The 27,884-nt window shown below is 43.7% G+C and overlaps 1 protein-coding gene across 3 annotated transcripts; it reads right to left on the reverse strand.

Moving 5' to 3' along the window:
- On the reverse strand, window positions 1-27,884 carry LOC125309343 (probable elastin-binding protein EbpS). 3 transcript variants are annotated; one of them, XM_048266170.1, is made up of 4 exons: window positions 27,046-27,884; window positions 12,971-13,178; window positions 1,882-1,952; window positions 1-1,555 (listed from the first exon to the last, which is right to left on the reverse strand). In XM_048266170.1, exons 1-2 carry the CDS (start codon window positions 27,516-27,518, stop codon window positions 13,121-13,123), a joined length of 531 nt encoding a protein of 176 aa, XP_048122127.1. In that variant the 5' UTR covers window positions 27,519-27,884; the 3' UTR covers window positions 1-1,555; window positions 1,882-1,952; window positions 12,971-13,120. The 3 variants fall into 3 exon arrangements, with proteins under 3 accessions (XP_048122127.1, XP_048122126.1, XP_048122128.1); XM_048266169.1 differs by having other exon boundaries at window positions 1,882-1,986; XM_048266171.1 differs by lacking the exon at window positions 1,882-1,952.

Consider the following 27,884-nt stretch of genomic DNA (forward strand, 5'->3'; position numbering starts at 1 on the left):
TGGGGGAGGGGGTGGGGAAGAGATGTACATACATGATCAATGTATCTAACAAACACATAATTAGTAAATCAATCTACAGTACAGTTGCTCGTCAAGCAATAATTGGTGGCTCGCATGATAGCTTTGGCAAGATTTCGGCAAATTTGGTTTTACTTATTTTGAGTAGGCCTAAACTGTTCGCCAAAGGCCATCACCTCTGGCCCCAGCTTGATAAAAACATCAAGCTGGCTCTGATTTAGCCTAGTCTACTGTATGACTTCAACAAGGTGATCTTAAGTTTCGTTCTGCTTACAGTATCTCACTGCCACTGCAACGCCTTTGAATGCAATCCGCTGCCCTGTTTACAAACGCTACAGCAGACTTAAACTGCCACCTTGTGGCGATAAGTTGTAATACATTTCACACAGGTGCATGACTCACGGAAAGCACGAATGAAGTGGCCACTTCTAAATGGGACCCACTGTATGTGGTAACAGTCAATACATTTTTTCAAATGTGATTCATAAACATACAATACTGCACTACAAAAACACAAACATCTAAATTATACTTCCCCCTTCACCCAAATACAGTAATGAAGGTGAAAGGAAGTTATTAAGCCTTAATGGTGCCTCTAAAGAGGGTATTGTCAAACATGCTACTACTAATACTAAATAACAGCATGAAGAAAGTCGAGGACATACATGCCAGCTTCCGCTTATCCCAGTATTAAAGTAAATCTGGTCTTAAATAAAAATGTATTGGCTGTGTTATTTCTTTTTTGTGGGATGTCCAATTTATATGCAGAAATGCACATTTGCAAAGGTGACTTAGTATGTTGTCGTAAAAGTAAAAGTGTCTCCTTTTGATTTTGCACTGCCAATGTGGCTCTTGTGAAAAAAAATAAATAGTGAGGATCACTGCTCTAGCCAGTGTTTTCTGAGCCTGGATGATAACCAGCCCTAAAAAGAGCTGTGTGTGGTAAAGGCCTCTAAGACACTTTTCAGGTTTGTCCAGGCAACACAAACTCACATAATGTTTCTGAGGATTGCCACTCATGTAGAGAACACAAATAGAGGACTGGCACTACACCATCTAGGTACCTACATGAAAGGGTGGATAGAGCACTACCACATTTTAGATGCATTGTCTGATGGGCATAACAGAAAATTAGTATTCCAAGTATGCATCTTGGGGGCCCTTCTACAGAGCACTTTTGAAAATATTTTCTCATGATTTATCCTTTCAAAAGCCTTATGGTGGGCTTACACCATACGATTTTCAAGCAATTGCAGTCAGCAACTACATTTCCAAAGACGAAATGAAATCATGGGAGTTTTACATAACATCTTAACACCAGGACCAGTGTCCCCATGTCATTTTCATAAGTCTATGGAGTGACCAGAGGTAAACCTCTAAAGGTGATTGTGTGCTCCTTTATGTGTGATGCTTCAGCTCTGCACCAATCAATGTTTTTGCTGTGAAGAGATGAGTGCGTCTTGGGAGAGCTGACAACACCTCACAGTGGCACAGGTCTGCCAAGATCAGCACACTTGACTTCCAGCTCGAGTCCTTTCTGTATGGAGCATAAATAAAAAATAATGGAAAGTAAATATACATTTGGCTATCCTAACCAAAAAAAAAAAAAAAAAAAACCCACACACAATTAAGACTATGAGACATGGTATACCCCCCAGCAATTAATATACACGTGTGAGATTAAAAAAAAAATTGGATCTACCTCATACGTTTTTAAAATAACAATTTTAATGGTCATTCTGAATTATGTAGGACAATGGGAAATCCAGCCAAGCAGTGGAATAAGAAGTTTTAATCTAAAACGTGTTTAAGCTGCTGAAAGTGAACAAGGCATAAAGATGAGTATGAAAGCAAACTTCTTACAACAGGGTTGCGCTATTTAGTGGCAGCAACAGCTTCAAGTATCCTCTTCCCAGGTTGACCTCCAGTTGATCCTTCACAGAGTAGTGTGGTGTGCATAATTAAATTCTGTATTTTAAACATGAAAATACTTAAGTACTGCACTGTATTGTAGAATAACTGCACTGTGAAAACAGGTAACAGGTGTGTAAATTAGTTATTATTTGGTAGGAAAGGTAGATGCTGCAGATGCACAAATCTACATAAAATAAATAAAGTTACTTTTAAGTGACTAGGGCTAGTTTACAGCTTGACATTTATGGTGCATATTAATCAATTTGCACTTAAAGCAAAACATATTTTACCAAATAAATACATTAAATATTTTGTTATTCGATGAAATAATCAGTAGAATACTCAATTCCAAAAAGACTCATAGCTGCAGCCCTAGTTTATTTGAAGAGAGAAACCAGAACCCACTAAGTTAACAAAGGCAGATGTGTAGCCCGTTACAATCATAGACTGTAAAAAATATGGACAAAGCGTCTGTGACGTCACCCATAGATTTTCTGAAGAACGGTTATGAAGCCGTTTATGGGGGGTATGGGCGGCGCCATCTTGGAAAACCTTGGGAAATCCTAACCCCGCCCACCTCCTGAGCAACCCGGTGAACCCGCCTCGTAAGTCAGCGAAAGCAGCCTCAGCTAAGCTATCTGTAACGTTAGGCCTACAAGATGGACTGTCACAGACGTTGCTGTAACATAATTTGCTGCTAAGTTTGATCTGCTAATCATGTATGTTTCTTAATGCCATGTTCAGACACTTTTTAATTTTGTATGCTGAAAGGTATTCGGGTGAACGGTTGAAAAGTTGAGAATGAAGAGTTGAGTTTGCAGATTCTAGCTTCTAGGTAAAATAAACTAACGTTAGCTTTCCCTCCCTTGCTGAAGTTACGGTAAAATAACGTACAGTGGGTCCCAGTTAAAAATTGACACTTCATTCACGATTATGGTGAATGGTGAAATGTAAGTACAACTGCAGCCGCTTGGGGGCAGCATGGTCCGCTGTGGAGTTCCACAGTCGAACCAGACGGCGCATTCGACAGCAAGGGCTGTGATTGGCCGAGTTTTCAGTGCGTTTCTCTGTGTTTTTAGCAGCCCCTGCAACATGCTAGTCCACTGTAGCCTAAGCCTTGTACATAATGTTAAACATAGTTTTGGATTCAGTGGCAAGATTTCTTGATTGTACAGTGTCTGTCTCGCAGTAATGTTTTAAAATGAGAGCTTCGTCAGCTGGCAGTAGGCTACTTTGTCGGTAGTCATGAGAAGTTCGCTTGCTAACAGAACATAAATATGCTGCCCAGAAACCTTGTGAATAGTTCAGATTTTTTTTACTACACTAACGAGGTTGAAATATAGACTTTGCCTACAGCATCTCCTTAACAGTAATGTTAACAAAATGACAGCATTCATATGACAAAGAAAAACGAATTCGGTCACTCAAGACTGTGCCACAGCAACCAGTGTAGGCTACAGTCCTACCTAATAGGCCTACCGAAGCAGATAGCGTTGTCTGACGGTCGAGTGGGTTAATGCACGATTTCCAGAACAGGTCTGCAACTTTCAGGTAGTTCTGAGTTCGAATCTAGGCAGGAGCAGAGCCATATAAAGGCCTGGGCCTATTGTTATCATTTTTGCAAGGTGTTGCTCCTGGCACCAAAAAGACGTTTGGTGATTAATTGATAGCTGTTTTGGGACACGTTAAACGTTCTTTATAATGAGCGATCCGGGAGTAAAACGACTGTTACGCTGTTACAACTGTAGGCTACAATGATTGCAATACAAAAATATGCGTGATAGTTTAGTTAGTTTTGTGATGTTTTGCACTTTTGCCTCATGTGTTTTCAGGTTTGAGGGCTTTTTGGCAAGATTGACCTTGGTTAGACTCTGCATATGTTATTTCTCCATTATGGAAAATAAAGTCAATTTTCGACACACGCCTGTTATTAGTTCAATAACAAGTGCTGCTTGTTAAAACATGTGACTAGTGAAACTCAAATGATTTTAGAAGTATTTAGCCAAAGCCAAAAAGTGTTAGAGAGAAGGAGAGACGCCGGTGCAGCTCAGATGTCTTCTTAATTTTCTTTATTCTTTAGTAAAAGGTGCAGAACATTATTAAACTTTGACTAACGTTTCGATGTTCGTTAGTCAAAAACATCGACACATCGAAATGTTAGTCAAAGTTTAATAATGTTCTGCACCTTTTACTGAAGAATAAAGAAAATTAAGAAGACATCTGAGCTGCACCGGCGTCTCTCCTCTCTAAAATATCTGTCCTGGCCTGGTTGCAACGGATTGTGGCCAAACGACAGAAGCGCGGAGGACCCTCCTTTGTCTACCAAAAAGTGTTACTTTGTGCCCCGCGCTCCCCCACTGCTTGTGAAAGAAGGGGAGGGGGGCTTAACGTGAAAAAGCTTAATGTCACAAAACGGCAACAAGTCGTTTTAGGCTACAGGCCTTCATAATGGTAGGCTACAGGAAGTGGGGGAGGGTATGGGATGACCAGAGCCGCCATCTATCGTCTTTCCAGGCACACAGCTCGTTATATAGCCTATCGACTGCCTTAACAGATAGGCTTTGCTTTTGGTTTGGCCTTACAGTTTTAAACTCAATGCTCTTGTTGCTTGCAGTTTGTTAAATAAAGCGATGCAGATTACATTATTTATTTCTGATTAATTGCGTCTTTTGATGTATTTTGCAACATTTGCTTGATAGGCTGGGCTACTGTCAATGTCCTGTACAGGTCAATGTTCAACAATTGCTGGTGTAGGTCTAGGCTATTAATCAATTAGGGACTGTTCGTTATTTATTTAATTAAGGGGCTACCGGAGGAGTTTTGGGAGCGTTAGTCAAAAAAGACGTGACCCTCCCTCGCCAGCAAGAATTTTTTCTATGACCCTCCAAAGTGATTGAGAAAAAACGCATGACCCTCCCCAGTCCCAACAATTTATTGATGCCTTAGGCTACTGGGTCAATTTGGGAGCTTGCATGCTACGACTCCTTCCTTGAAATGCCTTGACAAAAGGCTGTCGTTTGCACAATTTCACAAATAATCACCGGGACCGAAACAAACCTGTCAACTTTTCCCGGGTTTATCGCGTATTTTAACCTTTTCCTCGCTGTCTCAGGAGGAGCTGCAGGGCCGTCGCAAGGGGATGCGAGGCCCTGTGCGAACTTGACAGATGCAAGGCCCTTTTCACTTACGTGCATGAAATCATGCGATAGCTTACTTTACACATAGCCAAGGCTACCGTAGGTGTATTTTAATAGTAGCCTAGTCTAATAAGCTACACCAGCTTGCCTTTAAGTGGGGAAATTCAATTGTATAGCCTATAACATTAGCTGAGTCACATATTTGGCCATATGGTGTTTATCATAGGCTACATCATGAAACCAAATAGTGTAACAAAGGCTAACACTTTTAACAGGGGAATTAATTGGGCATGAATCATTGTGCTGAACGGTATTTGTCAATGAGCAGAAACACACACGACATTCAAACTATTGATAAGATGTACTGGTCTGTATCTATAGGCTACCATTGGACAAATAAATGACACTGACTCGCCATATCCTGACTCAGGAAAAAAAACATTTTCTTGCTTTTGCATAAACTCAGCAATGAAATTATAGGCCAGTTTGCAGGTAGCCTAACGCCTTTTTCATAGAAGGGAGAGCCCAGTCTCTCCTGTGACATGGAGGTGCGTAAATAGTTTTTAATAGCCTGTTCAACCCGAAAAGCTTCGTTCACCCGATGCCAGTCACTGATCGCAATTTCAAAGTTCGGAAAGCTTCATCTTTTAAGTTTTAAGTGCAGTGGCCCCTATCTGCCCCTTTTTGGAATTATATCTCGAGCCTATTATAAGGTCCAGTGCGTTATGTCCTGGGATTGGATGTGCTCAAAAAAGAAAAGAAAAAACACTTTTTTATAGATGGTTATGAGGAGCAATGTGAGAGAGAAATTTGATGATCATTGATAGTTGTTTTGGGACGTTAAGCCTTTTCCATAGGCGTCAGTGAAGGAGATTGAAGAATGACCATTTTTTTATACGAAAATATTTAACTACAAAAACTCAGTGTCTAAAAACTCAGTGTCATTCAGACTCAACCCTCTTGTTGTTTTATTATCTTTTTCGTTGTCGTTTGAACGTTGGCAAGCAGGCATGTTGCGGTTGCAATTTAAGTGAAATTTCTACAGTAGGCCTACAACATGCTGTTAGGCTGGGCTACTGTCAATGTACTTGTACAGGTAAATGTTCAACAATTGCTGGTGTACAGGTTATATAATCAATTAGCTAAATCATTTGTCCAGCTGTTTAAACATTTTTTCGTGCTACATTCAAACGCAAAAGGTGCTTTGATATATTTTTCGTTTGAACGTCGGCAAGCAGGCATGCTTGAATGAGGATAATTTATTTTTTTTGCATTATTTTGAATATGACTCGCTCCAGTCTCAACAGCACGTACTTTTTCCACACGTTAAGTTCTAACACACATAGGCCTATCCCCTCTCGCTTTCTCTCTCTCCATCCCTGCACACGGTGCTTTCTTAAAGGAGCTGCACCATTTTACAACAATTGCATCTACATTTTCATATTAGAATGTTTTGTCAAGTGTAAGCTTAAACTACCGTGATCAATTTAAGTTCCGTGCCCCCCGCCTTCGCCATGGAAGCAGTAAGTCAGTCGCATCAAAAATAGTAGTGGCACCCAAGTGACACCTTGTGGTTGTTTGTGTCAACTGCAGTTTGTGCCATTTCTTCTGAGAAAACGGGGTGCGTGATTCATGAAGGAACCCGTCCAAACTTAACGGGGACCCACTGTAGAGTAATTTAGCAGTTTAGCGTTACAGGTTCAGCAACTCATACTCACAAAAATGTATCTTTGCCTTTATTGTTTTGTGATTAACGTTAGCATCTCATATCCTCAGTGGCAGCCATCATTGTAACGTTAATTAATTTACGATAACATCAGCCAGCTCGCTGTATTCTGTCAACGTGAGGTGTGAATTGATAACAAAATCGTAGTAGGGTATTAGTTAACTTGTACATCATGAATTCATTTTGATTAACTCTTAATATCACGTTTTGAAATCGCTATATTGCTCTAAAGTTGTCAGTGGTAGCTTGGTCTAAGATGACATTGAAATTTCTCATCGGTGGCCATTTCACGATACAGCGTTCATGTTCGCTTAGCTTTCCTTATTTCCCCTTCTTGTCAGGCTATTATCAAAACGTTAAATCCAGTTACAGTGTCCAGTGTTTGGCATAACAATGCCAATATTAGTGTAGTTTGTCACTGAAGACCCATTTCAAATCGCACAATAGTACTACAGCATTGTACAATAACTGTACTTTTGTTGATTACAACAAGTAGTGTTGGTTTGCCTTATTGTATTATCTTGTAAGATATATAGGTACTAATGAAAAGTTTACCTTTCTATTTTGGCAGTTCGCCATGGGGAGGAGGCGGCAAGGAGGTCCATGGGCTCTAACCTGGGACTAGAGGTCCAGGTGAAGTGGTTTGGCTGGGGTGTGGTGATATTGAACCCATTGAGACTATACAGTACATTTCACTTTATGTCTATTGATGGACTGTTACACCTACCCTTTACTTATGCCAAACCCATTTCTGTTCTTTAAATATCAGAAAGCAAACTTACTGTTGATGGCACTGAACTTGCACTTGGAAATGTTTATGGAACTTTTCTGAACTGTGAATTACATTAAAACTCATGCCAAACCAATTTGCCTGTGCTTTCAAAAACATTTATACAAATCCGTCAGCTTCAGTCAGTAGGTTGAATTGAAGACCCAGATGCATAAGTAAAGGTGATTTTTTACTTGTATATCTTGAGCATTACAGGTAACCACTGAATTTGTGAAACTAAAATAACAAAAACTAATATGTACTAAGCTAGTACATAGTCAATACATATTAGATCACTTTAAAGACACAGATGCAAATGCTGTAAATAAAAGGTGAACAAAGTCCTTGAAATCAGAAGCTGCCACTGCTCAATGACTTCTGCCCCATCTGGTAGGATTTCAAAATGTTCCAGATCTGAAAACAGAAATATTGGTATATGTCACATCCTTGAACTTACTGTAAACTATGAACAAGTGCTCACAAATTAAGCTAAAAAAATATTTTTTATGTGGCAATCATAGACTGTGGAGGCAATATATGACAACAACGAAGTAAGATTTGCAGACTCACTCCCAATATTTATAATGAACAACAAACTCACAGAACACTTAGCTGAATGGGGACAGGACACGCCAGATTCAACTATTGCACATGCCCTGTTTACAGCGGGCAATAAGCAAAAACAAATGTGGTGTATTTAAAGTAATGTAGAATAAATATTTTTGTATTTTTGTGTTTTCAGTGAAACAGTGTAAGCTCATATCTACACCCTATTGAGGTAGTTATTAACAGTTAGGCCAAGGTCCAGTCAAACAGTAGCCAGCCACTGGTGCCATATTGTTTAATTATGCAATCTGTATCCAACCAAAACCTTCTGATTTGAAGGCATAATACAACTACTTTCCGTGTGTGACTTATCAAAAGATGCTAATGATAAATTATTTTGATAGTTATAGCACAGATGTGCCCTGGACTGCTCAAAATAAAAGGCCACTAAATGTCTGAAATGCATTCATGTTTGTTCAGTATATGGTAACGATGTCTGGAATATACAACCAGTAGGTTGCTCCAATTAAATGTATGAAAAATGTCAAAGTACCATGGAATCAGTGCTGAAGTGATGCTTCTGAGTGTCGACTGCACAGACGAGAATTGAAGTTAGGAGTCCAGAGCCCTCTCCAGCACCCAGCCTGTCTGGATTACCTACAGGGAAACTTTGCATAGACAAGAAGTGTTCGTTCAAATTTGGGTTTAACAAATAAATGGCATCAATAAGAGTTTCAAACGTCAGTTATAACTATCGCTTGTTATCACAGCTCCATGTTCAAAGTATACGGTCAATGGTTCATAGCGGTTCACAATTTTGCCTCAGCTAGCTGACAACAAGCCTTTTAATGCTTCGGCTGAAGTTTTTTTATCTTAAACGTGACAACCCAAAGACTGTATAAATTGTCAATGGACTAAGCATTCCCACAGAGCGTATTTACAAAAGGTTTTTTGACGAGAACATGCTTTGTTGCCCCAGTATGTTTGTGAACTAACTTTAACTTTAGAGCTGTCTGTTCATTGACTCACACCTGGCTAGTATGACCAACGTTAAGCTAACTCATAACGGGAGCACAATGGTTTTCACTAACGTTAACTTTATCAAGTTAACTAAATGTATGTGTGTGCTTCTGCCATTCGGTCATCATTTTCGACATTAACTTATTTGAGGCGATATGACGCTAACGTAGCCTAACGTTAGTGCCCACTCGATGCTAAATAATGCTAACATCTAGTGCTACGTGAAATAGTAGTGGAATGAATGTCACTTACCTGAAAAAACTGGAACGAAGTCTTCTGAAAGTGTCGGTTAGTAGGCTTCAATTAATAGCTTAGCAAACCATTTTATGTCAGCTTTTTGAATAAAGATGTTCAGAAAGGATGTGGTAACTTTGTGTATAATCATGGCTGAGACGTCAAAGTTTCAGGGTTTCCACTTTCCACTCAGCTGGCAACGTCTGCTGCTGAATGCCTCGACGTCAGCCGTCAATCAAGCCGACCACGCCCTTAATTATTCATATATTTTATATCTAAATGTGATCTAAACTAATGAGTTAGAAAAAAAAAAATTCACCCCCCTCACAGTTGTCAGGCACTGGGAAACTACCGAAAAGTACAATAAAAGTCCATGGGACCAGGCTTTTAAAACATGTATTTACGCTGTGAAAACGGACATTTTAACATGGGAGTCTATGGACATTTGCTCGCTTTTGGGACCAGTCCCTAGCGGATTTTCGATGTATTGCAGTTTTTCGAACTTCCGGGTAGGCTTCATTGTTCAGATTAGAATGTTGCCGCTTGGTTACAATTCAGCGAAATGATTGGGGAATAAATTGAAGAGTGCAGTGCCATGTGAGCACTTATTTAACAGAATACTGCACATCTAAAAGTCGCGTGCTTGCCAACCAACCCTAACTACCAACAATCTGCGCAGACGGTGGTGATAATGACGAGACAATCTTTGTTGTATATAGATAGATATATAGATAGCGTTTTAGATGAATTCAGATAATATTAGATAGCGTTAGATAGTTTAAGCCAATTTTTCCCTCCTTGAGCTGTTGAAAAGGTAGGTGTAATGATAGTGACTACAAAGTTAACGTGATAGTGACTACAAAGTTAGTTAAACGTTAACGCTAGCATGCTAACGTTATTAGCCAACAGCAACAGTGACGTTAACCTTTAGAATGCTAGCGCCTTTGATCTCCATTGATAATGTCAACAACTTCACCTGTCGTTAACGTTATCCAATAACACGACATAGATACATGTCATGAATAACGTAAATGTTGTGCTTAAACTCATCTATACTAAAATAAATTTAAGTCATTAAAAGGGTCGATTTACTAAATTGACCGGTGGACATGTCGGTCCATTCTACATAATATTGTACCCAATACTGCAACTCAATTTTTTACATTACCCGTAGGAAACAATTCTGCTAACCTTGCTATGCCACGTGAAAATCCATCGACCACCAACAGCTGGCAAATCCCATAGACAGTAAATCCGAGGCGCAGCCAGCAACTGAGCACTGTGTCACTCTCCCTCCATTTTAAAGGCATTAAACCGGAAGTGAATTACAGGCAGCCTCTGGCTTTTAACCAACCTGAGCGCAGTTCATTGAATACGTTGTTGGCATAGGCCAGTTAAATTCATCCTAATTTCACTGTGTCAAATTAAATGTAATTGTCAATCGTTGCCACACTATGCCATTAAAACTAATTTTGTGTTTTTTTCCTTCCATTTGCATGTATATGGGACACTGAAGACCATTTCAAGCTCACAGTAAAGCTATCAGCCTAATTTCTTTTTCAATAGTGGCCAATACACACAAAAATCTTCTGGCCTCTTATTGGAGTAAAAGAAGGCGAGTCTTGTCAAACATCCCTTACTGGCATTGTCCTGATGGTAACACAGTTTTCAATCGAATACATGCACCGAATACATGTACTGTTTGGGTGTAACTCCGAAACTTATTGTGTTCTGGATGAAGGGAAAAAATCTGGCCACTAGACAGCCATCATATATATATATATTTTCTGTATTACAGCATTGGATGCAAGACCCCCAGAAAATCCCAACCGGCCGCTTCCCAAATTGAAGCATGCGTAAGTCATAAGATGGAATAGATGAAATGGAACTGGAATAGAAACACTGTATTGTAGACAATAAATTATACAAGCTTAGCTTTTCTCATATTACTTAATAATTTCTGATAGGACAGACAACAGGCATTCTAGGACATTCCCGCTCAGTATCTCCGTTGATATCTCTGCCATTTCAAATTTGTGATTATGTCTTTCCTTCCATAACTTATCCACCAGTCACATACGGTCATAACACACAGGAGGAGGGGCAGACCAATACCCAATGTGAGTTCATATGTAACTGAATCAAGTTTTTTGTGTAGTTCTTACGCAACATGTAAGGGATAACGACCGCCGAGGTGTCCTGTTCTACAGAAAGGAAACAAGCGTTTCCATTTTAAAAAAAGTTTGCTGTACAACTTTCTTTAGCCCTAACAGTGATAGCACGGACAGTTAGCTTGTTTATAGTTGATTCCATTGTTGTGAAAGCCTGCTTACAGGCTTAACCGTTGTCCTACTATGATTGTTATGGTTACCATTCATAAGCATTGATATGGAACGGTAATTAAACTTTTTTTTTTTTATCAGATCTACTTCAAAAAGAGTATTTTTTCTCTCCGGGTGATAAATGTAAATACCCGTCTTCTGACTAAAAGAAAACAAATGTTTAACTTCAAATTTTCTGTGTAACAGCATTAGATGTCACACCCCCTGACCGTCCCAACTTGTCACTTCCACATCAAAGCATGTGTAAGTCATAAGAGAAACAAACCACATAGGAACTGAAATAGAAACACTGCATTGTTAAAGTATATCAATTATGCTAAGTGAGGGGGTTACAAAGATTAATGGTAGTGGTGGTAGTTAGAGTTGTCATATAAAAGACATTTACCTCCCTTTTGCTCTTCACAGCAACATATCAAGACAACCACTCCAGAGGAGAATCCAGGCAACCAGCCTGTATAGTAAGTATACTCTTTTGATCCCGTGAGGGAAATTTGGTCTTTGTATTTATCCCAATCCGTGAATTAGTGAAACACACTTAGCACACAGTGAACACACAGTGAGGTGAAGCACACACTAATCCCGGGGCAGTGAGCTGCCTGCAACAACAGCAGCGTGCGGGGAGCAGTGAGGGGTTAGGTGCCTTGCTCAAGGCCACTTCAGCCGTGCCTACTGGTCGGGGTTCGAACCGGCAACGCTCCTTTTTTTGAGCAGTACATTATTGAAATATCATAAAAAAATAGGTCATTTTCATCAGGATAACTTAGTAGATCAGCACAGCAAAATTGATGTTAACGTTTTTTCTGCATTACATTTTTCAAGAGTTTCCTCAGCCTGGCGAATGGGAACAGCCGTCAACTAACAATGGTAAGCCTGCACCAGTAAAACGACTCAAAAACTAGAACATAAAAACAAATGGTCAGCAATGTCTCTGCCTTGGATCCATGTGATTGTGCCAATGTGTCTCGGCTGACCATTTGAGATCAGACCACCCAATACACATTCTAAAAATATGTAAACTGGCCCTTTTGTTGTGTTCTTTCAGCATGTGAAAATACACAGCAGGGGTGGTGGTGTAGCATGAACATGCCATGTACACGTAAGTGTTTGCTGTTATTGCCATTCGTCATTCAGTCTGGGAGCAGTGCAATTTGATTGCTTGACAATCACAAACATCTATAATATTTATTATTAACAATATATTTACAATATTATTAACTAGAATGTACTGTTGTTCTTAACCATGAATCTGTGTTTTAATACTCACATCTTGTTCATGCAGCCTTTGAAAGGGTGCTTCTACAAGCGGTCCCGAGAGATGGACCTCCAAATACGCCATCTCACAAACATGGTGGAGAGCCTGATGCAAGGTGGGCATGTAGGAAGGGGTTGACCACAACTGGAGGAAGACTCCTTTTCACTTCCCCTTCAGACGATGGAGGACCTTGACAGGCTTGAGGACAACCTCCAAAACCCTGACAACAAAAAGAAGATGGTAAGACTGAGTAGTAGACTTGAATAATTAAGAAATTACACTTGATAATTAACGGAGACATTACATGATATATTCTAAATTATTCTGTCTATTTTAATACTTTATGTTCATATAATATTGGGCAACTAAAGTGTGTTAAGTCCTCAGAGTTCACAGAACGGTGTTCCTGTGTGTCTGAATGCATCTTTTGTAGCCTAAAAAACAACCTTTTTGACCTCATTTGTTTTAAAGCGATTTCTTTAACCTTCTTTTTTCAGATCAATGTCCTGTTCCAGAGTGGAGGTCACACAATCAAAAAAACAGTGTGGCGTGTGGCCAAAAAAATCTTGGCAAAATGACTTGGCTAAGCAGCTGAACTGGTGCGGCAGAGGAGACAAGAGGGGCCTGAAAGGCATGCTCTGCGCAGCAGTGTTAATTGGTAGGTGTCAAAAACACAGCAGTTATAAGTAATATAAATTTCAGACACTGTTCACTTTGTCACGGTCCATTCTGTTGCGATTTGCTGCATGCAGAGGTCCTCAAGTACCCCTGACGGTAAAGCGCTAGATTTGGAAAGAAGGATAGCATTATAAGCATTTTTCGGTGATGTTCATAGGACTAAAATGGTGTGGTAATAGGAAACACGAAAATCAACATGGGAATAGCTCAGCTTATAGCAATTTCGTGTATAAAGTGTCAATTATGTATGATTTATGTTTCATTCAATATACGATATGTTTCATTCAATATAACAATACACTTACTTGGGTTTTCATTCTTGGCCCTGAGGGGGGTGGGGGGAGATTTTGACTAAATTTATTTATCTAGGGTAGCTGCAACATTGGCACTTTGTACACTCATTGCCCATCCACTGAGCTACTTTCACACAGATTTCCAATGCCTATAGCTAGCCCACATACCATTTCACTCTTATGAAAATATATATTAAAATATTCAAGCCCATCATATGTGGAGAGCTCAAATAGTAGAACAAGAACCAATATTTGAACATGTAAACGAAAAAACTTCACATTGTGCTAGGTAGGCCTAGTTGCGAAATGTAGGCTATGCAAATTTAAGATTATGTTATTTAGGAAACACGCCAAACCAATTTACAAAACAATAAGCAAGTGTAACCCACCTTAAAGTTTGGTTACTAAGACCATAACTTTAGTTTTAGAACAGTTTGAGTTCAATAAATATTTGAATATATAAATAGAATAAATATGAATAAATAGCAAGAAGCTGAGTTTACATGATTATATGTGTTTTTTTTTTTGGTCTGCTTGAAAGTGCAGGTATTCTAAAATACTTTTATTGTGGTATAGTCATCTCCTAGGTGACGGTTTTTTTTCACTCTCGAGACTCCACTTGAATGAAATTGATTAGACGTTACTGATAATCCTCTTAAGAAAAATAATACTCTTTATCTAACTCTAATCTAACTTTTTCTAAATCTATCTCTCATATTGAATCATTTTACCTTTCCTTATATCTATTTTTCTACGGATTGTTGAAGACCTGTGTTGTTTGAACCTCGAACTCCGGTGAGTTAAAATACTTCGCTAGCATTCTGCTAGCGAGTGATTAGCACCGTTAGCTGATAGTGCATTCAAGTCAATAGGATGATTAGCATGCTAGAAAACTGAGCTAACTAATTAAAAACCAATCAGAGATGCTTTTACTTTATTGTTCTTTTAAGTGCTGCTATTGTAATAATATTGTCTTTAAGTATGTTTTTGAGTAATAGAGAAGTTATTAATGAATATATTGAATTACATGATTTTAAATATATGATCGTTGGTAGTAACGAACTCCTAAGAGATAGGAGACAATATTAGAATGTTTAGAGGAGCGCGCACAGTAGTAGCCTGTGTGTGTGTGTGAGTGAGAACGGCACCTCTTCTCTCTCATTACCAGCGGCGCTAACGTCGGAGTTTGTGCCTAGCTAAGTTAATAGGACTTAATTGAACTGGAATTGTAGTTCAATTGGAATTTAATGATATCTTACGACTTTGATATTTGAATATATATCCTTAATTGTATTCTCAAACTGCTGTATGCAGATTTTTTTTTTATGTACACTGGAACACTGGATGGCGAGTCAGTCCCCTTGGATCGATTGAACTGTTCTACCCTTTCATACTGGATAACCAACCCCTTGAACTGCCCTTTTCTGGATAACCAACTGGATAACCAACCCCTTGAACTGCCCTTTCATACTGGATAACCAACCCCTTGGATCTGTTCCCTGGATACAGATAAGCCTTCACACATACACTGACATTGTACACTCACACCACCTTACCCTTATTTCTTTTCTTTTGGACATTTGAGTTTTTAACTATTGATTTGATACTTTGAATTTTTAAGAGCTCTTTTATTATTTTATAGGGTTTTGTATTTATTTATTATTTATTTTCTATTTACTAATATTTCCTCTTCTTTTCTCTTAGAGAAAATATATTCTTGCATTTAATAAACCTGCATTATTTATTTATAACATTTTACATGCTGGTGTCCTTGTCAATTTACTCCCCCCTTAATGCCGAACCTAGAACTGGCCTAAACTTAACAGTAACTCATAGAAGCACCTCCTTCTACTTTAAAGTGCAATTTTTATTAAGTAGAGTAGAGGGGTGCTACATAAAACTTGGCGAGCCAGCCAGGAGGGGGGCAGTGTTGACAATTTTGTAATTAGTATTTATAGTCTATATATTTTCTCTTTGCATTTATATATTTTCTATTGGACTTCAGATTTTACATTGAAACTCAGATTTTACATTGAAACTGTATGTTTGAAATGGATGTGGTTATACAAAGAATGTTAAAATGCCTAACTCAGTGTTAGTCAGTGGTTTAAGTGACAGTGATGCTGATGGGGAAATATTTAGGTTCTTAGAGGAACATGGGCCTTTCTCACGGGTGATACACGTAAGTAGCTCTGATCCAGAATTAGAAAAGACAGTTATTGTTGAGTTTGAGTCAGGGCTCACGATAGAAAAGCTTGGTCAGTTACCGCACTATAGGTCTTCCCCAGATCATCCCCACACAGTTCACTGCATTAAGCAGCTTTCTAGTGTCTACTCAAAATATGTAGGCAGTAACCTAACACAGACATACTTAGACTCACTTAGAGACATAGCTAAACTGAGCGGCCTGGACTTGCAGTCTTTGCTGAGTGAAGAACTCACTCGCATCCAAGGTTCTGTGCGAACTGAAGAATGCACTTCGTCCCCTTCCAATCCCATTGATACCTCAGGCTTCTCTACAATGCAGAGCCCACCAGCGACCTCTCATTATCGAGCAGCTCCTCCTAACCGCACCAGTTCAGCTATACCATCTGTCACGGCAGCTGACGTTCTTGGTGGCCCTCATCCCTCAGTTTTGCTTCATTCTGACGTTCCCCTGCGCAGCAAAGGGCCAGCGTATGTGCCTGTGAGTCAGCTTACTACACCTGAAGTGCAAAGGGTTGTAGTGGAACACATTGTGCGGGGCAATGACACTTCTTCTCACAGCAGCACAAAGCTCAGACTCTTTTCTGGCAGACTGCCTACACCTCACCATGAGGTAGACTATGAAACGTGGCATAGTCACACCGACTTTCTCCTTTCTGACCCAAGTTTGGCTACACGGCATGTGACCAGAAAGATTGTGGAGAGCTTGTTACCTCCTGCTGCAAACCTTTTAAAGCACTTAGGGCCTCACGCTGATGTCAAGGCCTATCTGCACATCCTTGATTCCGCTTATGGCACTGTGGAAGATGGCGATGAGCTTTTTGCTAAGTTTCTTAGCACCCACCAGGATGCTGGCGAGAAGCCCTCTGCTTACCTGAGCCGACTGCAAGCAGCCCTTAACCAGGTTGTGAAGAGAGAAGGCATTGTAGCAAATGACTTTGACCGGCAGCTGTTGAAACAGTTCTGTAGGGGCTGCTGGAACAACACTCTTATCACCAGTCTTCAGCTTGAGCATAAGAAAAGTGCTCCACCTCCTTTCTCTGACCTGTTGCTGCTTCTGCGGACTGAAGAGGATAAGCAGGCTGCCAAATCCAATCGGATGTCACAGCATTTGGCCCTCTCCAGAACCAAAATTCAGTCTAAACACCACCATGTGTGCGACTATAGTGCCGAGGAGCTTGACATGGACTCTGTGTTCACAGACACCCTCACTGCTGGTGAAAAAAGGATGCAGAAGGAGATTGCTCAACTTAGAGCTCAGCTTGCTTCCCTCAAAGCTTCACCATGTGAACAGTCCAAAGGTTCTTCAAAGAAGAAAAAGGATGTCAACAGTGTTTGGACCCACTCTGACCGTGCAGTAGCCACTCAAAGTGAGTCTGTACCTAAGAGACCGAAGCCCTGGTACTGTTTCCAGTGCGGAGAAGATGGCCACGTCTCTTCAGCGTGTAGTGACCAAGCCAATCCAGCGCTAGTTGACACAAAGAGAAAAGACCTCAGAGAAAGGCAGCGGGCCTGGGACAAAGTTCATGGTGTTTCCGGCTCTGTTCCTTTAAACCTGCATTAGTTCCTGTTATGGGGCACACAGGAACTGAGAAACCCACATCAACCCCAACAGCTAAAGCAAGGCTTTGCTATTCAGGTTCCAAGCAACATTTTAACCTTCCAAGAGGTTGGTCATAAGTGCACTGCTAACATCACCATCTCTGGCGTGCATTGTAACAGCTTGCTTGACACTGGCTCTCAGGTGACCACAGTCTCTTTGTCATTCTACCGAGACCACTTGTCTCACCAGCCCATTCAGCCCATGAATCATCTCCTTGAAGTTGAGGGAGCTAACGGACAGTCTGTTCCATACTTAGGGTATGTAGAACTGAAGATGGCTTTCCCCAAGGAGTTCATTGAGTCTGAGCCTGAAATAGTCACCCTCGCTTTAGTCATCCCTGACATCCGCTCCAGCAGTGACATCTGTTCTGGTTGGCACTAACACCCTTGACATGCTTTATGATGAGCATTGTGACCACAACACGACCAGCTTGACTTCACCATTGCCTGGATACTCACAAATCCTGAAAATGCTGGCACTTCGAAAAGAACAGCGAACAAGTGGACACCTTGGCATACTCACAATGAGAGAGAAACAGCCTAGAGTCATTCCGGCTGGATGGAAAGTCCCACTGGAGGGTCACGTGAGCACCAGCAACATCACCGCTGAACATTGTGCCCTGATTGAACAGCCAACCACGTCAGCCCTTCCAGGTGGAATTTTTGTGGACACTTGCCTTGTCACTTTGCCATCACAGCACCCTCATAAGCTCCCTGTTTGGGTCCGGAATGAAACAGAGCACGACATCACCCTGCCTGCCAATTGTGTCATTGCTGAGCTGACCATTCCCCATGACATTATTTCAAGTCCCTCTCTGGAATCCAAGCCATCTGAGAGAGTCAAGTGTTGTCAGCTGTCCTACCAGCAGCCACGTTCAGCTGAAACACCTGACTTGACATTTGACTTTGGCGATTCTCCACTACCAGAGTCTTGGAAGAACAGAGTCACTCACAAACTGAATCAGTTCTCTGATGTTTTTGCCCACCACGAATTAGATTATGGCCAGGCCACAAGAGTCAAACACCACATCAAACTCAAAGATGAGACACCATTCAAACAGCGTTCAAGACCAATCCACCCACAAGACTATGAAGCTGTACGAAATCACCTCCGGACACTCCTTGAAGCTGGAATCATACGTGAGTCTGAGTCTCTATACTCATCCCCCATCGTAGTAGTCCGGAAGAAGAGTGGTGATGTCAGGCTGTGCGTTGATTACAGGAAACTGAACAACCAAACCATCAAAGATGCGTATGCACTGCCAAATGTGGAGGAAACCTTTTCTGCTCTCTCTGGATCCCAATGGTTCTCGGTCACGGAACTGAAATCTGGATACTACCAGATTGAGATGGAAGAGTCTGACAAGCCCAAAACCGCTTTTGTCTGCCCATTGGGATTTTACGAGTTCAATCGTATGCCACAAGGGATAACCAACGCCCCCTCCACCTTCCAACGGCTCATGGAGAAGTGCATGGGAGACATCCATCTGAAGGAAGTGCTTGTCTTCATCGATGATCTGATCATCTTCTCCAGTTCCTTAGAGGAGCATGAAAGCAGACTCACCAACGTTCTGACACGCCTCAGAGAAAACGGCCTGAAGTTGTCTCCAGATAAGTGTCGCTTTTTTCAGACCTCTGTGCGATACCTGGGACATGTTGTCTCAAGGGATGGAGTCCATACTGATCCTGACAAGATAAGAGCTTTAACCACCTGGCCAGTGCCCAAAACTCTTAAGGAACTTCAGTCTTTCTTGGGATTCACTGGATATTATCGCCGCTTTGTAAAAGATTATTCCAAGATCGTGAAACCTCTGAATGCCCTTACTGCTGGATATCCACCTGCCCGGAAAGATCACAAGAACAAGACTGGCAGTGGTGGGAAATACTTTCATCCCAAAGAGCCGTTTGCAGACCGCTGGACCCCTGCATGTCAGCAGGCATTTTTGATTCTCATTGAGAAACTGACGACATCCCCTGTCCTTGGGTTCGCTGATCTGAAGCTGCCTTTCGTGCTACACACAGATGCCAGCACCACAGGCCTGGGAGCAGCTCTCTATCAGGAACAAGACGGCCAAAGCCGTGTCATCGCTTATGCCAGCCGAGGATTGTCATCAAGTGAGTCAAGATATCCAGCGCACAAGTTGGAGTTTTTGGCCTTGAAGTGGGCTATTGTCGAGAAGTTCCATGACTACCTCTACGGAAACATCTTTACAGTCTTAACCGACAATAACCCCTTGACCTACATCCTGACCTCAGCCAAACTTGATGCCGCAAGCTACCGCTGGTTGGCAGCCCTCTCGACATTCAACTTTGACCTCAAGTACAGAGCTGGGAAGCAAAATCAGGATGCTGACGGACTCTCAAGACGTCCTCATGGCGAGGTGGTAAACGACCGTGTGTCACTGGAAGAAAAGCAAAGAATTGAGCAGTTCACCTCTCAGCACTTGTCATCCTCAGCTGATCAGTTGAACTTATCTGCTGACGTGGTTTCAGCTGCCTGTCACAAACATCTCTGCTGTCCCCAGACAGACTCACCACCCATGACACTGGTTGAATCCCTCGCGCTCCATCCTGAGGCTGTGCCAGACGTCTTTGAAGAGGATGACTGCTTGGAAGGACAAGTCCCCGTCCCCATGTTCTCTGAGGATGAACTGAGCCGCCACCAGAGAGCTGATCCTGTTATTGGAAAAGTCATTTCCCTGCTGGAATCAGGTGCACAAGCCACGCCTCAACTTATAGCAGACTCTCCCGAGCTCAAGTTGATGGTGAAAGAGTGGAGCCGCTTTGAACTGAAGAATGGCGTCTTGTACAGGAACCGGCAGTGTGACTCCCGCCCTGTCTGTCAGCTTGTGCTTCCTCATGAGTTAAGATCTGCTGTACTCAAGAGTCTGCATGATGACATGGGGCATCTTGGGATTGAACGTACTCTTGACCTGGTCAGATCCCGCTTCTATTGGCCAAAGATGGCTGCTGAGGTCGAGAGGAAGATCAAGTCCTGTGGCAGATGTGTCAGACGGAAGTCTCAGACTGAGAAAGCTGCACCTCTTGTCAACATTCAGACCACACGACCGATGGAGCTGGTGTGCATGGACTTCTTGTCCCTCGAGCCTGACAGCAAGAACACAAAAGACATCTTGGTGATTACCGACCATTACACCAAGTATGCAGTGGCTATACCAACAAAAGACCAGAAAGCCTGCACGGTAGCCAAATGTCTTTGGGAGCAGTTCTTCGTCCACTACTGATTTCCTGAGAGACTCCACAGTGACCAGGGCAGAGATTTCGAGTCGCACACAATCAAAGAGCTCTGTGCCATTACCGGAATTCGGAAAGTGAGAACCAGTCCGTACCATCCAAGAGGTAATCCCATGGAGAGGTACAATCGAACACTCCTCAGTATGCTGGGAACACTGAAGGACAAGGAGAAGAGCAGATGGTGACTTTGTCAAACCCCTCACTCACGCTTACAACTGCACCAAGAATGAAGTCACCGGTTTCTCCCGTATGAGCTGATGTTTGGCAGACAACCCCGCTGTTAGGACTTGCAGGCAAGGACCCAAATGCAGACCAGAAACTTGCGTAGTTCAGTTTTAATGTTGCAGCCAGACAGCAACAGAGCAAAGCACAAGAGATAGTCCAAACACGAAAAGTTCCAAAAAGGGCAAAGCACAAAAGATCCAGGATGAGTATCCAAAACGCAGGCAAAAACACAAAAGTTCAGGCAAAAACAGGCAGAGTATTCACAGAAGACCAGCAATACATCTCTGGCAGACACAGCATTATCCTCACCAAAATCAGTTACAACCAGACAAAGAACAGAAAATAAACTGAACTTTAAATACTAGGCAGTCTAAACAAAGGAGACAGATCATTGGGTGAGGACAAACAAGGGACAGGAGAAATCAATACAGATAATAAGCAGACTGATGAACAGCACAGGTGTGGGCAGAAAGTGGCGGGAAAAAAACAGGGAGTGGCAAGTTGGAGGTGGGATTCAGGCCACAACAAAGGCACATGGCATCAAAACACAAGATTGTCTGACAATACACAAACAGTCCAGCAGGGCGGCCAGAGTCCCTCAATACTAAGTACTGACAATACCCCCCCGCCTACGGACGCCTCCAGGCGTCCCCTTGGGTGGAATGGGGTGCCGGTGAAGGAAGTCCGTAATGAGAGTCCGGTCAAGAATGTGCCGAGCCGGGACCCAGCACCTCTCCTCGGGACCGTAGCCCTCCCAGTCCACAAGAAACTGGAGTCCTCGGCCCCAACGCCGAGCGTCCAGCAGTCGCCGAACAGAATACACTTCTGAGCCACCAACAAGCCGCGGGGGGGGGGTTTGGGGGCAGGGTGCAAGGGGCTACAGACGAAAGGCTTGATCTTGGAAACATGGAAAGTGGGGTGGATACGGCGAAGAGGGGCAGGGAGCTTGAGGCTGACAGCGGCGGGGCTGACGATCTTATCAATTGGGTAGGGACCAATGAAGCGGGGGCAAGTTCTGGGGAGTTGACCCTAAGGGGAAGATCCAGGGTTGACAGCCATACCCGCTGTCCTTGGTGATAACGAGGGGGCTGAGAGGCGATGTTTGTCCGCCTGAGCTTTCATCTTGGCTGAGGGCGAAGAAGTGCAGAGCGAGTGCGTCTCCCGCCCGATGGCAGCGGGCGGATGAATGCCTCAGCAGATGGAACCCCACCTCCTTCTCTTGATCCGAAATAGTGGTGGTTGGTAACCCAGGGAGCACTCGAAGGGGTCCGCCAGTGGAGGAGGATATATGGGAGTTGATGGCATATTCTGCCCAAGGCAACTGTTGGCTCCAGGAGGACGGATTCTGGGAAGCCACGCATGGCAACACCGTCTCCAGTTGTTGGTTAGCCCGCTTCGGTCTGGCCGTTGGTCTGTGGATGAAACCCAGAAGATAAACAGACAGAAGCACCAAGAAGCTTACAAAAAGCCTTCCAGAAACTGGATGTAAACTGTGGGCCCCTGTCTGACACCACCTCAACAGGCAACCCGTGTAACTTGAATACATGTTGTATCATTAAATTTGCTGTGTCTTTGGCAGAGGGAAGACTGGGTAGAGGAATGAAGTGTACTGACTTGGAGAAACGGTCAACAACGGTGAGGATGGTTGTGTTACCGTCAGATGGAGGAAGACCAGTAACAAAATCCAGAGAGATATGGGACCATGGCCTCTTGGGAATCTGCAGGGGTTGCAACAGACCTGCAGGAGGTTGAGTGGAAGTCTTGTTCTGGGCACAAACCGAACAGGCCAAGACAAAATTACGGACATCCTCTCTCATTGTGGGCCACCAGAACCGCCGGTCAATGAAGGCCAGAGTCCGTCTGATCCCCGGATGGCAGGACAACTGGGATGAATGGCCCCACAGCAGGACCTGTGAGCGGACAGAGCTAGGGACAGACACTGACTGGGTCCAGAATCACTCGATTGGGCGGCAGCCACAATAGATTCAATTTGGAGTTGAGCTGCCCCTACAACACAATGTGCAGGCAGAACGGTGTCTGGGTCTTGGGGGTGTTCACTGGAGCTGAACCTTCGGGAGAGGGCATCAGGCTTAACATTTTTGGAGCCGGGGCGATATGACAAGATGAAATTGAACCTGGAGAAGAACATGGACCAGCGAGCTTGGCGGAGTTGAGCCTCTTTGCGGTCTTGAATGTACTTTCGAGGTTTTATGATCCGTCCAAACCAGGAATGGGACCTGAGCACCTTCCAACCAATGTCTCCACTCCTCCAGTGCCAATTTTACAGCAAGCAGTTCCCGATCACCAATACCATAATTCTGTTCTGTAGGGGTAAGGCGGTGGGAGAAGAAAGCACAAGGATGGACCTTGTGATCCTTCGATGAGCGTTGGGAAAGCACCGCTCCTACACCAATGTTAGAGGCATCAACCTCTACAATGAATTGCAGGCCTGGATCTGGATGGATCAGGATGGGGGCTGAGGTAAACCGCTGCTTCAGGGTTAGGAATGCTTCCTCTGCTGCGGAGGACCAGATGAACCTTACAGCTGATGAAGTCAAGGCTGTAAGGGGGGCAGCCAGTGTGCCGTAGTTCCGTATGAAACGGCGGTAAAAATTAGCAAAACCGAGGAAGCTTTGAAGCTCTCGGCGGGTAGAAGGTGCGGGCCACTCCATCACTGCCTTGATCTTTTGTTGATCCATCTGGACTGCTCCGGCTGTGATGACATAGCCGAGAAAAGTGACAGTATTACGATGGAACTCACACTTCTCAGCCTTCACAAAGAGCTGGTTCTCGAGCAGGCGTTGAAGGACTTGACGGACATGAGAAGCGTGTTCGGCCAAAGACCTTGAAAAGATTAGGATGTCGTCCAGGTACACAAAGACAAACTGGTTCAGCATATCTCTGAGGACATCATTTACCAAAGCTTGGAAGACAGCTGGAGCGTTGGTTAATCCGAAAGGAAGGACAAGGTACTCATAGTGACCAGACGAGGTGTTGAAGGCTGTCTTCCACTCGTCCCCCTCACGGATACGGACCAGGTGGTAAGCATTCCGGAGATCAAGCTTGGTGAACACTGAAGCCCCTTGAAGCAACTCGAAGGCTGACAACATCAGGGGAAGAGGGTAGCGGTTCTTAATGGTAATGTCATTGAGGCCCCGGTAATCAATACAAGGGCGCAGAGAGCCATCTTTCTTCCTGACGAAAAAGAATCCAGCACCTGCAGGGGAAGAGGATGGTCGGATTATGCCTGCTCCCAGAGACTCCTGAACATATTTATCCATAGCTTCAGTTTCAGGCCGGGACAGGGAATAAAGGCGACCTCTAGGGGGAGACGTGCCAGGAAGGAGATCTATGGCGCAATCGTAGGGACGATGTGGGGGTAGAGAAGAGGCTCTGGACTTACTGAAGACCATCTTGAGATCCATATACTCTGTTGGGACCCCTGAGAGATCTGGGAATTCTTCTGGAGGTCTGGAGACTGGGAGTAGAGGAGTCTGCATCTAAGAAGACAAAGAGAGTGACACAGCAGGCTCCACCCTACAATTCTCTTACCCACCCAGTCAATGTGAGGGTTATGTTTAGTAAGCCAGGGGTGACCAAGGACTATGGGGGCATGTGGGGAATCAATGACATAAAAAACTAACTGTTCATGATGGTTGCCAGAAAGACATAGACTCACCGGGATGCTAACATGGGTGATGTTGGCCAACTGTTGTCCATTCAATGCGTTGGCCACAAGTGGAGTCTTGAGAGCTGTAGTAGGCAGCCCCCACTGAAGCACCAAGCTGGAGTCAATGAAGTTCTCTTCGGCACCAGAATCGATTAAGGCCACCACCTCCTGCTGTTGGTTCCTCCACTCAAGGGTGGCAGAGATGAGAGTGCGTTGTGTCATTGAGGGTCTTACGGGAGTCACGCTCACCAGTACCCCTCCTTCTACTGGCGAGCGCTGGCTTTTACTGGACAGGTAGAGATGAAGTGTCCTGGCTGGCTGCAATAGAGACAGGAACGTGTGCTAATCCTCCTCTGTCGCTCAGCTGGTGTCAGGACGGTACGGTCGATCTGCATAGGCTCTGGCTCAGGAGAAGTAGATGTTGATGGGGAAGCTGGTCGAACAGCGAGGGGGTCAAAACAAGAGGTCTTCGCAAGGGCTCCAAAAACCCTCCCACGGCGGCGCTGCTGTAGCCTCACATCAATACGGATTGCCAGGTTAACCAGGTCTTCACAGTTGTTGGGCAGGTTATGTGCAACAAGCTCATCCTTAATATCCTCAGACAGACCATTCAAAAAAGTATCAAACAAGGCATCTGCATTCCAACCACTAGATGTTGCCAGAGTTTGAAAATCTATGGCGTAGTCTGAGACAGACCTGCGCCCCTGGTGCATGTGCAGTAACTCACGAGCAGCCTCATGCCCATGCTTGGAGCGGTCGAAGACCCTTCTCATCTCAGTTGAGAAATCCCGAAAGTTATTACAGGCTGCAGTTTCTGCTTCCCAGAGAGCTGTTCCCCATTCTCTAGCCCGCCCGAGAGTTGGGTAATCACATAAGCCACTTTGGCGCGATCAGTGGAGAATGTAGCTGGTTGGAGTTCGAAAATCAGTGAACATTGAGAAAGAAAAGAACGACATGTGCCGGGCTCACCAGAATACTTTTCAGGAGGAGGCAGACGTGGCTCATGAGCAGTGGCTGGAGCAGTCAGGTCTTTGATGCTTGCTGCAAGAGCGTCCAGCCGTAGTCTGCTGCCTTCCCAAAGCTCTTCCTTGCTGTTCAAGGGCATTCTTTAGCTGGCTTGGGTCCGCTGGATCCATCTTGGTCTGGTTGTAGTGTTAGGACTTGCAGGCAAGGACCCAAATGCAGACCAGAAACTTGCGTAGTTCAGTTTTAATGTTGCAGCCAGACAGCAACAGAGCAAAGCACAAGAGATACAGTCCAAACACGAAAAGTTCCAAAAAGGGCAAAGCACAAAAGATCCAGGATGAGTATCCAAAACGCAGGCAAAAACACAAAAGTTCAGGCAAAAACAGGCAGAGTATTCACAGAAGACCAGCAATACATCTCTGGCAGACACAGCATTATCCTCACCAAAATCAGTTACAACCAGACAAAGAACAGAAAATAAACTGAACTTTAAATACTAGGCAGTCTAAACAAAGGAGACAGATCATTGGGTGAGGACAAACAAGGGACAGGAGAAATCAATACAGATAATAAGCAGACTGATGAACAGCACAGGTGTGGGCAGAAAGTGGCGGGAAAAAACAGGGAGTGGCAAGTTGGAGGTGGGATTCAGGCCACAACAAAGGCACATGGCATCAAAACACAAGATTGTCCGACAATACACAACCAGTCCAGCAGGGCGGCCAGAGTCCCTCAGTACTAAGTACTGACAGGAGACCGTGTCTTGGTTCGAAACATGCGACTACGGAACAAGCATAAACTGGCAGATCGGTGGGAATCCAGTGTCTACAGGGTGATCAAACAAGTTGATGACGTACCTGTCTATGTTGTCCAACCTGAGGGGACGGATGGTCCAACCCGCACTCTGCACAGAGATCTGCTGCTGCCTTGTGGAGTGTTGACTGATGAGGAACCTCTAGAGCAACCCGAGAAGGGAACGACACGACAACCCAGAACAAGGAACCGCCCTGTTCAACTGTCAGAGAGTGACGCTTCAGACTCTGAGAGTGATAACTCCTGCACTAACAGTCCTCCAATATCTCCTGACAGAAAATTCACTGGAGTATACAAGATTCCGAAGCGCTGCCATGACTCCTCAGCTGTTCTCCCAGCTGGACCTGAAATGTGTGATGGATCCCTGGATGATGTCTTACCTGTCTGTGCTGCTGCTGCTGAAGGTCCCGTTGATGCTGCTGATGTTGAAAGTCCTGCGGCCGATACTGAGAGTTCTCTCCCTGCTGCTGGTGCCGGAAGTTCTGTCCATGCTGCCACTGCTAAGGGTCGTGTCCATGGTGCTGCCATTGCCAAGGGTCCTATCCGTGGTAATGACGCTGCTGGAGGCCCTGTCTATGCTGCTGCTGCTGGAAGCCCTGTCACTGTCGCTGGAAGCCCTGTCTCTGCCGCTAGAAGCCCTGTCTCTGCTGCTGCCACTGGAAGCCCTGTCTCTGTTGCTGCCACTGGAAGCCCTGTCTCTGTTGCTGCTGCAGAAGCTGAAAGAGCAGCGATCGGTGAGAATTACTTTCCTGAGCCCGTGGGTGACTGTTGGAGAGACATAGCAAATGAGTCTCAAGATGACCCCCTCTTTGGGAACTTGGAGAAAGAGCCCTCGGAAGCACCTGAACTCCATGAGGTGCCAGATGATGAAGTGCCTTCTGAAGATCCTCCCACCAGGAGATCTGAGAGATCACGGAGAGCTCCCAGCCGCTTTCAGTATTCCCAGCTAGAGAACCCCCTTATTTCTTTCGCCCACACCATATTAGATGGTCTTAATAGGGCCATGGTCTCTTTTAATGAGCTAGAAAATCACTCACTCCTGAGGATATAGCTTTCCGAAAGTTAGACCTGTAGACACCCATGAAGGGACTCAGGGTGATTTAAGGGGGGAGGGTGTAACCCACCTTAAAGTTTGGTTACTAAGACCATAACTTTAGTTTTAGAACAGTTTGAGTTCAATAAATATTTGAATATATAAATAGAATAAATATGAATAAAT

The sequence above is a fragment of the Alosa alosa genome, chromosome 16 (genome assembly GCF_017589495.1).
Source record: "Alosa alosa isolate M-15738 ecotype Scorff River chromosome 16, AALO_Geno_1.1, whole genome shotgun sequence".
In the NCBI taxonomy this organism is placed as follows: domain Eukaryota; kingdom Metazoa; phylum Chordata; class Actinopteri; order Clupeiformes; family Clupeidae; genus Alosa; species Alosa alosa.

What these genes read in the sequence shown, in the direction of transcription:
- LOC125309343 (XM_048266171.1), bottom strand. Translation starts at nt 27,518, where the DNA reads ATGGAGTTCAGGTGCTTCCGAGGGCTCTTTCTCCAAGTTCCCAAAGAG. An exon ending in AGCAGCAGCAGCACAGACAG is followed by an intron (nt 13,179 to 27,045) that starts GTAAGACATCAT and finishes TTTTGTTGTCAG; the next exon opens with GGTTTTGGAGGTTGTCCTCA.